General features: G+C 43.7%; 1 protein-coding gene across 2 annotated transcripts in view; it reads left to right on the plus strand.

Annotated features, from left to right (window-relative positions):
- Nucleotides 1-15,278, plus strand: part of LOC133101371 (chromatin remodeling regulator CECR2) — a 151,095-nt gene that overhangs the window by 93,158 nt on the left and 42,659 nt on the right. For both annotated transcript variants that reach the window (XM_061206099.1, XM_061206100.1), the window contains exons 3-7: nt 9,020-9,203; nt 10,271-10,410; nt 11,041-11,145; nt 13,809-13,858; nt 14,687-14,856. In XM_061206099.1, coding sequence (XP_061062082.1) covers nt 9,020-9,203; nt 10,271-10,410; nt 11,041-11,145; nt 13,809-13,858; nt 14,687-14,856 — 649 coding nt within the window. The remainder of the gene's footprint in view (nt 1-9,019; nt 9,204-10,270; nt 10,411-11,040; nt 11,146-13,808; nt 13,859-14,686; nt 14,857-15,278) is intronic.

The following is a 15,278-nucleotide window of genomic DNA, read 5'->3' on the forward strand; positions in this document are numbered from 1 at the left end:
GTGGAGCTAAGAAAGTTCCTTAATCTCTTTGTGCATTACTTGCCTTATCTGTAAAATGGGAATGATAACCATACCCATTATTAAATTTATTGTGAGATTAAATGAATTCACTTATGACAGCCTTAGAACAGTCTTGAGCTTTTAGTAAATACCAGAAACATCTACGTGTGTGGAGTAGGAAGTGGATATTGACCCAGGCTACTTCCCATGTCTTAAATGTTGCGGTTTGCACGTCTCAGAACTGGGGTCAGCAAACTTTTTCTACGAAGGGCCAGAGAATAACCATTTTAGGCTTTGTGTGGGTGACATGGTCTAAACTACTCCCCTCTGCCATCCAGTGCAAAAGTGGCCAGAGTAGTGCTTCGTGACTGATTGTGGCTGTGTTTTATTAGATGTTCATAATCTGGAATTTGAATTTTATATCATTTTCTTGTGTCATAAAATAATATTCTTTTGATTTCTTTTCTCTTCCAACCGTTAAAAAAGAATGATTTTCACATTCTTAGCTTACAGGCTAAAGATAGACATTCAGGCGAGCTTTGGCCCATGGGCCATAGTTGGCCCCCGTTTTTAGAAAATTAAATAGGTTCCTATTTCTAATTCCACAAACTCGGTCACCATGCTGCTCAAGATAATACATTTCCATGTCCTCAGAAAGTGCCCTTTGCACTAAATCTAACCTCCCCACAGCCCCAAAACCCCACTGCATCCCACGCAGTGACCTGATTTTTATTGATGCAGATTGTTTTGCCTTATTCTAGAATTTCGTGTGTGTGTGGCTGGGATCGTGCAGTGTGGGCTCTGTGTGTCCAGCTTCTTTGAGGAAGCACAGGGTCTGTGTGATACTCACTGACGCTGCTGTTTGTATCAGTTCTTTGTTCCTTTTAGGGGAGGGGGTCTGCATTGGATTCCAGTGCAAAAATATATCACAGTTTTTTTGTCTACTAGTTGGTAGACTTGTATGTTGCCTCCAGTTTGGGGCTGTTGAGAATAGAGCAGCTGAGAACACTTGCATGGCTGTTTTCGTGGATGTCTTTTCGTTTCTCTCGGGAATTGCTGGGTTGTGCGTGAGAGCACGATTGACGTTGACTTGTTTTCTAAGCAGCGGTGACCTTTATCCTCCTACCAGCAACACATGCGAACAGTCCAGTTGCTCCATATCTTTGCTGACATCTGTTAATTTTAATTTTACCCAGTTTTTCATTTTACTGATTCTGTTGTGTGTAATGTGGTAACTCATTGTGGTTTTAATGTGCATTTCCCTGATGACTAGATATATAATGGGCTGTGACTGTTTTCTCCTGATGTGTAGCTTGCCTTTCCATTTGTTTGACACTGTATTTTAAAGAATCGCAAATTTTAATTTTGTTGAAGCCTAATTTATCAGTTTTTTCTAGTATGTTTTTTCCTAAGAAATCGGGACATACCTTAATGTCAAGAGATTTTCTTTGAGGTTTTCTCTTAGTTTTACAGTTTTAGCGCTTTTTGCAGTTGGCATTATGATGCATTTTGAGTTAGTATTCGTGTATGGTATGAAGTAGAAGGTCAATCAATGTCCATTTTTTCCTTATGAATTTCATATATGTTCAGTCTGTTTCTGGACTCTGCCTTATTCCATTGATCTATATGTCTTGTATTTATACAAGTACCAGATTGTCTTGAAATTGGTGAGTTCTCCACCTTTTTATATTTTAGTTTTGCTTTTTAAATGTTTTGACTATTCTGGGTTCTTTGCATACAAATTTAAAAATCAGCTTGTCAACTCCCCCACCCCACAAAAAAGGCCTGCTACAGAAAATGGACATTTTGAGCAATGTTGAGTTTCCCAGTCCTTGACCATGATACATATCTCTCCACTTGTTTATCTTCTTTTATTAAAAAAAATTTTTTTTATTTATTGATTTGGCTGCACTGGGTCTTAGTTTTGGCGTGCGGGATCTAGTTCCCTGACCAGGGATTAAACCCTGGCCCCTGCATTGGGAGTCTGGAGTCTTAACCACTGGACCACCAGGGAAGTCCCTGTTAATCTTCTTTAATTTCAGGAATATTGTATAGTTTCATTGTAAAGATACTGTACATCTTTCCATTTGTGCCTAAGTATTTTATATTTTCCAGCTATTTGTTGCCATTATATGTAAAATACTATTGAGTTTTTTGTATTGACCGTGTTACTATAGTCTTCCTGAATTCACTTCTTAGTTTATTGGTCTTGTCGCTGACTGAGGAGTTTCTGTAGTCTGTTTCCGTTCCAGCCTCTATCCCGGCTCTCTGTCCCAAGAGCTTCCTTCTCTTGTCTTATTACTGTGCCGGCCACCACTCCTGTGTTGTTCCTGATCTTGGGGGAAAGTATTCAGCCTTTCACCATCAAGTGTGATGAAGTGCTGTCCCTTTTGTCTGTTGCTGAATTCAGTTTGCTGCTGTTTTGTTGAGGATTTCTCCATGTATGTTTATGAAGACTATTGGTCTGTAATTTTATTTTCTTATGAATCTTTGTCAGGTTTTGGCACAAGGGTTGAGAAGTGTTCCCTTCTCTGGTTTCTGAAAGAGTTTGTGTAATTTCTTTTTTTTAAAATCTATTTATTTTATTTATATTTATTTTTGGCTACGTTGGGTCTTCGTTGCTGTGTGCGGGCTTTCTCTCTAGTTGCGGCGAGCGGGGGCTGCTCTTCGTTGTAGTACGCGGGCTTCTCGTTGCGGTGGCTTCTCTTGTTGCGGAGCATGGGCTCTAGGTGCGCGGGCTTCAGTAGTTGTGGCGCGTGGGCTCAGTAGTTGTGGCGCACGGGCTCTAGAGCACAGGCTCAGTTGTTGTGGCACACGGGCTTAGTTGCTCCGCGGCATGTGGGATCTTCCCCGACCAGGGATTGAACCCATGTCCCCTGCATTGGCAGGTGGATTCTTAACCACTGCGCCACCAGGGAAGTCCGAGTTTGTGTAACTTCTTTCAAACAGTTCACCACTGAAAGCCTTTGGGTTTGTAGTTCTCTTTGTGTGCAAGTTTTTGATTGAGTATTATTGATTTGATTTCTTTAATAGATTAAGGCTATTTGGGTGTTCTATTTCTTTTTAAAATATTTTATTGAAGTATAATGTGTTAATTTCTGCTGTACAGCAAAGTGATTCAGTTTTACGTATATATATTCTTTCTCATATTCCTTTCCATGATAGTTTATCACAGGATGTTGAATATAGTTCCCTGTGCTCTACAGTAGGAACTTGTTGTTTATCCATTCTAAATGTAATAGTTTCCATCTATCAACCCCAAATGCCCAGTCCATCCCTCTCCCCCTGCCCATAGCAACCACTATTCTGACCTCTATATCTGTGATTCTGTTTCTGCTTTGTAGATAGGTTCATTTGTGTCATATTTTAGATTCCACATATAAGTGATATCATATGGTATTTGTCTCTCTTTCTGACTTTGCTTAATATGATAATCTCTTGGTCCATCCATGTTGCTGCAGATGGCATTATTTCACCCTCTTTTTATGGTTGAGTAATATTCCATTGCATATATGTACCACGTCTTTTTTATCCATTCATCCGTCAACGGGTGAAGGTTGCTTCTATGTCTTGGCTGTTGTCAATAGTGCTGCTATAAACATAGGGGTGCATTTATCTTTTCAAATTACAGTTTTGTCTGGATATATACCCAGGAGTGGGATTGCTGGATCATATGGTAGCTCTGTTTTTAGTTTTTTGAGGAACCTCCAAAGTGTTCTCCATAGTGGCTGCACCAATTTACATTCCCACCAACAGTGTAGGAAGGTTCCCTTTTCTCCTGAGTGTTCTATTTCTTAAGTCATTTTTGGTAAGTAATTTAGGCATTTTTCAAGGAGTTTGTCTATTTTATTTAAGTTTTTAAATTTATTTCCATAGTGCTGTTCATAATATTCTCTTATTCTCTTACTATCTGTAGGATCTACAATGGTTTTTCCACTTTCATTTCTGATGTTGGAATTTGTTCTCTCTCTCTCCCTCTATTCTTTCTACAGGTTTATCAACTTTTCAAATGTTTACTAAGGAACCAGCTTTAACTTTACCTACTGTTTGCCTGTTTTCTTTAAAAAAAATTTTTTCTGTTTTTGATTTCTTATTTTTATTATTTTCTTCTGTTTGCTTTGGCTTTAGCCTACTCTTCTTTTTCTTTCTTCTCAAGTTATAATACTTGTTATGAGCCTTTTTTCTTGTCAATACAGGCGTTTTGAAGCTGTAAATTTCCTTCTAGGCAGTGCTCAACTGGGCTGTTTAGTCCTTTTACATTTAGTGCAGTTACTGGTATGGTTGGTTTTCCACTGTTCTCTGGGGGTTTTTAAGTGTCCAATTCATTGGTGTTTAGTATATTCACAAGGTTGTGTAGTCATCACCAGTGTTGAATTCCAGAACATTTTATCACCCCCAAAGACCCCTCACACCCATCAGCTGTTGCTCCTTGCTTCGTCCAGTCACCAGTCCCACTAACTAATGTGTTTCCTGTCTATGTTTTTACTATTCTAGGTACCTCTTATAGGTGGAATGCATACATATAGGTATCCAGCTACTTTCACTTAGCATGTTTTCAGAATTCATCCATGTTGTAGCGTGAATCACGTACTCATTCATTTTATGGCCCAAAAATACTCTGTTGTATAGATATATGTTTTATTTATCTGTTAGTTCATGGACATTGGTGCTGTTTCAGCTTTTTGGCTGTTATGAATTATGCTGCTGTGTATGAACGTTTGTCTACTTGTTTTTGTTTGGGTGTATGTTTTCATTTCTCTTGGGTATATACCTAAGAGTGGAATGGTTGGGTCATACGGTAATTCTGTGTTTAAGTTTTGAGCAGCTTGCCAAGCTTCTGCAAAGTTGCTGCACCATTTTACATTCCAACTAGCAGTATAGGATGGTTCCCATTTCTCTACGAACTTGTTAACAAGTGGTCAGCACTTGTTCTTATCTGTCTTTTTAATTTTAGCCATCCTGGTGGGTGTGACCTGGTACCCTGTTGGGGTTTGATTTGCATTTCCCAAATGACTAATGAGCGTCTTTTCATGTGTTTCCTTCTTTTTTCCTCTCTTTGTCCTTCAGTGCTTTCTTTTGGGTTATTTAAAGATTAATACATGTTGATTTCCAGATGACTTTTTTTTTTTTTTTTTAATAAATTTATTTATTTTTGGCTGTGTTGGGCCTTCGTTGCTGCACGCAGGCTTTCTCTAGTTGCGGCGAGTGGGCTTCTCATTGCAGTGGCTTCTCTTGTTGCGGAGCACAGGCTCTAGGCACGTGGGCTTCAGTAGTTGCAGCATGCGGGCTCAGCAGTTGTGGCATGCAGGCCCTAGAGCATGCAGGCTCAGTAGTTGTGGTGCATGGGCTTAGTTGCTCTGCGGAATGTGGGATCTTCTTCCCAGACTAGGGATTGAACCTGTGTCCCCTGAATTGGCAGGCAGATTCTTAACCACTGCGCCACCAGGGAAGTCCCCCAGATGACTTTTAATACTTTTCTTTGTTACCTAACATAAACATTCATATACACAAATAAAATCTATATTATATACATATTTCCCAGTTAAAAGATATGTTTTGTATCTTAGTCATATTTTCCTTTAATTTGAAATTGTCATGATTTTTTACTTATCCTGGCTATCACGTTGATTTCAGGATATATTTCAGGATATGGCAGGCACTATATAGTCCTATAGAAGAGACATTATTTTAGTTGTTTTGGGCTGAATCTTTTTATGATCTTTAAGAATAAGCACTTCATCAAATTTTCTTATGGAGCCTTTTATTTGTTGCTTCACTTGGAACCAAAATCTTTATCTCAATCTAGTACTCGTGTGTTTGGGGTTTTTTTTGTTTTTTGTTTTTTGTTTTTTTTTTTAAACTTTTTGCCCTCACTGTGTGGCATGCAGGATCTTAGTGCCCCGACCAGGGATTGAACCCTCACCCCCTGCACTGGAAGTGCGGAGTCTTAACCACTGGACCGCCAGGGAAGTCCCCCAGTACTTGTGTTAAACGTGGCTTAACTGTGCACGTGGGTATTTCATTAGCTGCACCAGTAGCTATAGCAAATGGGAAGATAAAATTTGTCTATTTAGTCTCCACATGGCACCCGCGGTGCCAGGTCTTCATTGCTCCCTGCATGTGGACTGCAGATACACTTTCATGTCTCAGAACTGACACAAGAGCCTTCCTTCTCCTTGTGATCTTCTCAGGCAGGTTGTTTCCTGTGTGGTGCAGGGTCCTGCCAGCTCCAGCTCCGGCCGAGGTCGTGTCAGCCCGCTCCTCTCGGGCCACGCTGTCCCTGGGAATGTGGGTCTCACGGTGGAAGCTTGTTCTGTCTGAAGGAAAATAAGCAGTTCTCTGCTGGGGTCCTAAGCGATGCTCACGCTGCGACTATGGAAAGATAGTTCTGTCTTTTTTTCTCTGTCTTGTGCAAACTATTTTAAGAAATAAAGGGATAATTAGCATTTGGAACTTTTTTCAGACAAGAAGGAGCTCTGACCTGCTTGTGCTCAGAACCTCTGGTTGGTTCGATCTTTTTGTTCCCACGTCCTGTTGAAAGGATTAGTGACAACTCTCAGGAAGAAGTGCCCTGAGCTGAGCTGAGAGATTTAAAACGTAGGATCAGTTTGTAGCAGCTGTTGCCACGCACTCTTCCTCTGAGCAGCACACAGAATCACGGCGCTTATTTTTCTGAGGGCGGGAGTGCACGGTCTTACCAGATTCTGAAAGAGTTTTGTGTCCTAGAGAAGATGAAGAACCGCTAAGTACAAAGTATTAACCCTAATTGTTGGCTTACTGAGCCTTTTTGTTTCAAATACCCTTGACCACGCTGCCTTCAAAAAATTTTTCCCTCGAATATCTGATTTTAAAAGAAAGAGATACAGATTTTTATGAGGCTTATCTATATACAAGGCAAAGGAGTGATCTTGAATTGTAAGTCCGTTAGTATCTCTTGGTAAGGTGGTATGGAGATGACTTAAGAAACTTTTAGCAGAAGTGATGTAATTGGAACTGAGTAGGATAATAGGGCTGTTGGAAAGGAATCTCAGACATGCAGCTCTTGGGACAAGTAGGGGCTTTCAGGCAGATGGCGGCTGTTTGTGCTTCCTCGCCTCCTGCCGCGTCCTCGTGGAATGATCTCATGTCACGGAGTCCGCGTTTCATTTTACTGCAGGAAGAGCACACCTTGTTGTTTAGGGTACTTGGTGTGCAGTAGAAATCCTAGAAGGCATGTGGCAGATAAAGGGGTTTATTACCGAAGGCAGGTTGTCTTCTTCATACTCTTTGAAATGAAAAAGCACCCCGTTTTATTTTCAAATTCTCCTTTGCCACACTCTCTGCTTTTCACCGCCAGCTTGAGCTGCTCTTTGCTCAGCGCCTCCACCTGAAGGGGCAGCACCGGCTTTGCGGGCAGGAGGCCAGGCTGGTCCCAAGGCTCCCGCAGGTGCCTGCAAGCAGGGCTCAGGTCATGGTGCTGAGAGCCCTGTGTTTCCAGGTGTAATGCTGCATTTTGATAGGTAGCCACATTCACACTGTCTGCATTTAAGGTATCAACAGGAAGGAAATAAAGTTTCTTCTCTCTTTGAAAAAGCAAGATGTTTAATTTCTTATTTGCCTAAGGCCCTTTGTTTTTTCTCTATGAGTATTTCTTCTGACTTTTTCTACAAATATAACTACATAGATTATAAGTTAACATGATACATGCCTCTTGTAAAAATTATATTGACACGTAATTCCTTTAGAGCTCTTTGTTTAGTGAGAAAAATATTTTTAAATCAAACATTAGGTGAAATTATATCCAGATTCTTTAATAGTTGAGATATGGAATAACTAACAATTAAACAGCACTTGTTATATACAAGGCACATTTAGGTACTAATCAAAAATTTAAGTTGTCGTAAATGTTTTCTACAGAAAAAACCCTCAAATTTAGAATATAGTGTTTCGTAACACACCCACAAGTTTACGTGTAACAGCACATGAAAGTGTAGTTACACGTCGGAGTAGCCTCTTTTTAAAATAATTAATTAATTAATTAATCAATCTATCTGGCCACACAGCGCGGCTTGTGGGATCTTAGTTCCCCGACCAAGGATTGATCCTGGGCCCTTGGCAGTGAAAGCATGGAGTCCTAACCACTGGACTGCCAGGGAATTCCCTGGAGTAGCCTCCTATGTTCTGGAGCAGGTTTTTTCACCTTTGCATCTTAACCTGAAATATAAATGGATTAGGTCAGGCAGACATTGGCGTTCTTTGCTGTTTGCCATCTAAGTTGTGGACCTAATCTTTTTTTTTAATTAATTTATTTATTTATTTTTGGCTGCGTTGGGTCTTTGTTGCTGCGCACGGGCTTTCTCTAGTTGCGGCGAGCAGGGGGCTACTCTTTTTTTTTTTTTTTTTTTAGCATCTTTATTGGAGTATAATTGCTTTACAATGGTGTGTTAGTTTCTGCTTTATAACAAAGTGAATCAGTTATACATATACATATGTTCCCATATCTCTTCCCTCTTGCGTCTCCCTCCCTCCCACCCTCCCACCCTCCCAGGGGCTACTCTTCGTTGCAGTGCACGGGCTTCTCATTGCGGTGGCTTCTCTTGTTGCGGAGCACGGGCTCTAGGCGCGTGGGCTCAGTAGTTGTGGTGCACAGGCTTAGTTGCTCTGCGGCATGTGGGATCTTCCGGGACCAGGGCTCGAACCCGTGGCCCCTGCATTGGCAGGCGATTCTTAACCACTGTGTCACCAGGGAAGGTCCCGCAACCTTCTTAAATATTGATGATCTTTGGGACTTGACGGTGTCAGGAGATGCTGTAAACTGAGTAGGATAACAGGGAGTTCCCTCGAAAAACCAGGAGATGGTGTAATAACATAGTGCTTCCTCAAGGGATCCCCGGGCCCTTCCTGGCGCTTTCTGTTCCCGCTGCTGTTGATGATTTGTCAGCTGTCCAGCCACCCCCCACCTCCAGCCACCCCGCCTCCCCCCACACCACCCTCTCTCTGTGGTATTCATGTGTCTTTGTGTCTGGGGCCGCCTGGTTAGGCCTCAGACCTTCCACAGCTACCTGGAGGACATCATCAGCTACCGCTGGGAGCTGGAAGAAGGGAAGCCTAACCCCCTGAGGGAAGCTAGCTTCCAGGACCTGCCCCTTCGCACCCGTGTGGAAATCCTCCACCGCCTCTGTGACTACCGGCTGGACGCAGACGATGTCTTTGATCTCCTCAAGGTGCGTAGCTGACAGGCACCCCGTCCCTGGAGCAGAAGTTTAGAGAAGCCAGCGTTTGGATGCTGTGCTGGTCTTGGGAATGCAGCACATTGCTGCATTGTAGATGCAGCCGTTACCACTGTTGCCAGGAGAATCCAAGCCACACACTCAGATGACTGCAGGTTATTTTATTTTGGTTTAACTTCTACTTTGGTTTGTTCTTCTTTCCGTGTACCGAGTCCCCGCCTGACATGGGAACAATCCTAGGTTCCTGTTTGCTCTGTCATCAGCCAGAATTGCAGTTACATTAGTCACTGAGTTTTATTTCCTGAGGTCTGAAATTTGACTTAGAATAACTGAAATATTTATGAAACCTCCCAAGGACTTTAACGCATCCTCACCGCACACCGTGTGCACATTGTAGATGTGTGCTGGGTGGGGCTGTGGACGCCTCCCCCCTCCCTCTTATCCTGTCTCAGAGGGAGGGCGCGGGCGGGCTTCTGCTTTGCCCTCACCGGGAGGTCGGTCAGAAATGATGAACTGCGTCGACGGTCGACGGTGCTCGTGGGCTCAGGTGGGCAACATGGTGAAAACCACAGTGCAGCCCAGCACAGTCTTTGCTGAGGTCTCGGCCTCCACCCCCCCCCGGGGTGGCAGCGCAGGTCAGGCTGGGGGAGTGGGGAGCCCTGGGCCGGACTGGCCGGCGGTGACAGAGCATCATGGGGGACGAGGCTGCCACAGCACCAGACTCTCCTGTTGGAATTGTCTTTCCTCTTGTTGGTACACACAGAATACATGTTTAAACCAAGTATGTCACATGTTCATCAAAATTCCTTTGGGTTGCTCTTTTTTTGGCGAGGTAGGGGCGATGGTGGCAATGGGATTCGTGTGAAGTACTTCCGTATCCTGCTCTTAGAGCAGGCACCTTCGCCCTGTCCCGTGTGTCGGGTACTCTGACCGAGAATTACCTAAGATGCTTGAGCATTTTAATATGAGGGATATGTGAGGGTAAATTCAGAATCCTCATTTCAGTTGTCTCTTCAGTTCTGTTCGTTGTGAGCCCAAACCTCTTGCCTTGTCCTGCCCAGGGCCTGGATGCAGACAGTCTCCGTGTGGAACCGCTGGGTGAGGACAACGCCGGGGCCCTCTACTGGTATTTCTATGGGACGCGAATGTACAAGGAGGACCCGGTACAAGGAAAATCCAATGGAGAGCTCTCTCTGAGCAGGTACCTTCCTAAAGGTCAGGGCTGCCATAGCCACTGTTACAAGAGCGTCATTAAAATCAAATACATCGGAATTCCGCAGCACAAGTTATTTTTTCTCATGAAGGAATTAGCTGTAGCAGCATGTCTACAAAGAGATGGCAAAGAGTTATTTCACACAGAAGTGAAAAGGAATTAATCTCTAGCCCAGCTCTCAGTGGCCCCACCCCAGAGGCCGTTCTGCCCGCCAGGTTCTCAGCAGCACAAGTGCTCCCCCGGGGCCTTTCCCTCCAGCAGAGTGGGTTCTGGAGAATCCCTTCTCCTACTAGAGCTGATGCCCTCAGTGTGGAAGAGGCCTCGTCCCCAGCATCCCAGAGCGATGCTGCATCTTCCCCAGACGTCCCGGTTGCTGGGCCCTTTGCTGTTAGCGAAGCCTGAGGCCTCACTCAGATGTTCATGTGGGAGATGTTGTTTTCCTTCGTTCCACGTTTTAACAATGGAAAATGGGAGGTCACCCTGCTCTTTCCCTGTAACTGCTGCCTTCGTTCCTTTTTAGTAACCTCATGGCCAGAAACAGTAATCACTAGCTTATAAATCATATGTAACGCATCAGTCCTATGACAGAACATTTCTATTTAACGTACTATTTCTTAGGGAAAGTGAAGGACAAAAAAATGTCTCAAGTGTTCCTGGGAAAACAGGAAAAAGAAGAGGAAGACCCCCAAAACGGAAAAAACTGCAGGAGGAAACTCTAGTGAGGTGAGTAAATCTTGTTAGTCTGTGTAGGTCCCTAACCCGAACCCTTTCGCTGGAGGGACTCGCCTCCATCCTGCTTTCTGTGCCTCGGGGGGCACATGGGCCCTGCGTCACAGTCCTCGGGGGTCTCCTGCCTGGCCCCTCGCTTTCACTGGACAGTGGGGACTCTGACAGTGGATGACACCGAGAACCGAGCCCGCCTGCAGGAAGTGCCCTGAAAATCCCATCCCTACACCACACGTTCTTCACAGGAGTGTGGAGAGAGTTGATACTGTCTAGGAGTTTAGGAGTTAATTCTTCCCTGGTAAGGAGATTTTAGTAGTAAACATGCTTTGTTCTATGTAGAATACAATTTCCTACAATAAAGAAAAGGTAAGACTTTAAACATTTTTATAGTGTTTATTTTATATTTAATTTTAGCAAAGAAAAAGATTCTCTTATGGTTGGGAAATTGTATTATTACTATTTTTTGGCCGCACTGCGCGGCATGTGGGATCTTAGTTCCCCAACCAGGGATCGAACTCGCATCCCGTGCAGTGGAAGTGTGGAGTCTTAACCAGTGGACCACCAGGGCAGTCCCGGGACATATTTTATTTTAATATGTCATTGCCTTTTAGGAATTCCCACCATGTGAATCTCAATATAAGAGTTTTCAGAATCTGACCTGTTCTGTGTAGAAATACTTTTTCCTTTTACTTGAGGATCAGATCTATCATTACTCACTTATGGAAGTTAGGTCATAGTCTTAAAAATTCTAATAACACAGGAGAAGCTGCTTCTTCCTTCGGCGTTTTAGAACTACTTAAGTAACCTAAATGCCTGAAGTGGACCAGATTTCACTGTGCTGCTTATTAACTATTAAGAAATATTTTTAAGAATCAGATTATGAATAAATCAATCAGAATTTGATTTTTTTTGTTACAACAGTCAGTGTTCCACTTAACTTTCCAGAAATTTTGACTACAGATTGCAGCTTTCCTCCCACCAGTATTTGTGAGAAATGTTCTTATAATCATGTTTTATACACAAGGCATCTGTTTCTGGATTTTGTTAGCGATCTACACCTCCTGATACATTCAGAAATCTGTTCTGTACTATCTCAGTTTCCCTGTGAGTCCCAACAATTAAAGTGCCTTAGTGGTGGGGCTGTAGTCATTTTAAGAAGCATATGTGTGCTTGTGCTACCCTCTGCTGGTGATTTTATTCTTTAGAGTTCTGTATCCAATACGGTATTTAAGTATTTTTAAATTAAGTAAAATTTTGTGAAATCTAAAAAGTAAAACTAGTGAATATAATAAAACAGAAACAGACTCATAGAAACAGAGAACAAACTAGTGGTGACCAGCGGGGAGAGGGATGGGGGAGGGGCAAGATAGGGGATTAAGAGGTACAAACTACTACGTAAAATAAATAAACTATAGGGGTATACTCTACAACACAGGGAATATAGCCAATATTTTATAATAACTATAAGTGGAGTATAATCTTTAAAAATTGTGAATCATTGTGTTGTACATCTAAAACTATACCTCCGTTTTTTAAAGAATGATGAAAAACAAATGTAGACAATAAGATATGTGTAGAAGGGGGAAAAAAAGAGAAAGAGCAGCCCCTAAAACAAATCTTTTTTTTTTTTTTTAATTTATTTATTTACATTTATTTTTGGCTGTGTTGGGTCTTCGTTTCTGTGCGAGGGCTTTCTCCAGTTGCGGCGAGCGGGGGCCACTCTTCATTGCGGTGCGCGGGCCTCTCACCGCCGTGGCCTCTCTTGTTGCGTAGCACAGGCTCAGTAGTTGTGGCTCACGGGCTTAGTCGCTCCGCGGCATGTGGGATCCTCCCAGACCAGGGCTCGAACCCGTGTCCCCTGCATTAGCAGGCAGATTCTCAACCACTGCGCCACCAGGGAAGCCCTGACAAATTATTTTTAAAAAATAATAAATAAAATTTAAAGTGTGGTTCCTCAGTCACACCTGACATACTTCAGCTGAGCGGGCACTCGTGGCCCGTGGCTGCCTCGTTGGACAGCGACAGTACAGGACGTTTTCCTTCTCCCGGGAGGCTGTTCGGGGCGGTGCTGGGTTAGGTGGTTGAAAACAGACCAGAAAATCCAGAGAATGTCCTTCATGATTCAGGGAGACTTAACACTGTCAGGCTGATGAGCACATTTGTATTTTATAATTTAATTCCAGCATCCCTGTGAGGTAGGCATTATTAATAGCCCCATTTTACAGGGAAGTTCAGTGACTTTTCTGAGGTCACATGGTAGGTGGTGGCAAGCCTTGAATAGAGGTGGCCTGGCCTCAGAACCTGTGTTCTTCACTCCAGCCTGCTGTGAGGGCCAATTCAATACGCCTCGCCTGCAGTGCCACCCTCAGTGCAGTCCGGGAGGAAGCCCTTTTCTTGGCATTTACCTGTGGACACTGAACTTCTCCTTTCCTGTGTTCCCGTGTATCCGTCCTTCCCCTCTGCGCCAGCACACCGGCCTCCCCATCCGTGTTCATTTATTCCATAGCCAGCCTCCCTCCCTACGCGCGCGCGCGCGCACACACACACACACACACACACACACTCCTAGTAGTAAGTCAGTTGTGTCTACCTTACAGGGGAGCACAACAATTTTGGACATGTCTTTGTTTTAATTGGTGCCTCTTTTTCCTGTGTTTCAGTGAAAAGCAGGAAGAAAACTCCTTAGCATCTGAGCCGCAGACAAGAAATGGTAATGGCCTTTGTTGGGGTCAGAAGGGATTGCATGAATGTGATTGACTTGTGTCCTTCTCCAGAGTCGAGTGCAGAGCGTTAAGACTATTACAGTAGCCTCTGACTAGTCTCCTCACCCTTCACACATCGTCTCCCTTGTGCCCATCTCTCCCCCTGACGGATAGCTTGAGATCAGGACCAGGTCTTTTCAGTTGGGCCCCCTTACCCAGGCCCAGCAGAATAGACACCCAACGTTGGAGTGAATGAGCAGCTTCTCCGAGAGCTTTCTTTTAATGTATTGGGTTGGCCAAAAAGTTTGTTCGGTTAGTGAATATGTTCAATAAAGTTCTTGGTGAAAATGAAAAATGTGTCTTATTTTTACTTAAAACTGAACGAACTTTTTGGCCAACCCAGTAAAATGCTTTACTACATAAGGAAGTGTACTGGGTTCCTACCTAGACTTCGGTTCTGTAATCCAAATTGTATAAATTTGGGGAGAAATAGCAATTTAGAGTATCTCAGTGCAACAAGCAAGACTGCAAAAGCTCAATCAAAACCATTTTTGTAGAAAAGTAAATACATTAAAGCATTTCTAGTATATTAGAATCTATCATGAAGGTTACAGTAGTTATATTTGTATTGCCTTTACGCATTCTTATCTCTTAGTTGTAAACAGTGATAGTAATAGGAAAATCAGAAGTACACAGCATCAACCTTAAAAGGTAATGGGCCCCCCATTTTTCTGATTACCTGGCTTTGATCATAACCCAGGGTCCAACTGAAACTGAAGATAGAAAGAAACAGGTCTCATGGGATCTGTTCACTGAGCCACCCCTTTCTCTTCTAGGGTCCCAGGGGCCAGGCCAAGGCTCCTGGTGGCTCCTGTGCCAGACAGAAGAGGAGTGGAGACAGGTCACCGAGAGTTTCCGGGAGAGGACCTCCCTGCGAGAGCGGCAGCTCTACAAGCTCCTCAGCGAGGACTTCCTGCCCGAGATCTGCAGCATGATTGCCCAGAAGGTGTGCAGACAGGGTCCCTGTCCTCCGTGTGTGGCGTCAAGCTGCTCTGGTAAAGGGTTCCTTCATTAGAGGTTTGAGCACCCTCCACTCCACGCTCTCCTGCAGCTGGTCCAGCCTTCATCTTTCTTCATCTGGGGCATTAAAATGGGACCTCGTGCCCCCACTCTCCTTCACTGTGGGCCGTGTGATTTAATCCTCATGCCTCTACCCCGTCCTCACTGCTCTTCACCCTTGGGAGCCAGCTCTCCGTCTTCCCAGCATCCCCTGGGAACCACCCCCTGAGCCCCAGGTGTGTCTCTGCAGAGCACCCTGTGTGTACCTCTCCCTGTACATAGACTGCTGCCTTTTTTTTTTTTCCTTTCGTTTTTAAAAAAGATCATCTTCTGGTCTGTCTCCGTCTAACAGCAGGCTCTGAAGGTGCT

The sequence above is a fragment of the Eubalaena glacialis genome, chromosome 11 (assembly GCF_028564815.1).
Source record: "Eubalaena glacialis isolate mEubGla1 chromosome 11, mEubGla1.1.hap2.+ XY, whole genome shotgun sequence".
Taxonomy (NCBI): Eukaryota; Metazoa; Chordata; class Mammalia; order Artiodactyla; family Balaenidae; genus Eubalaena; species Eubalaena glacialis.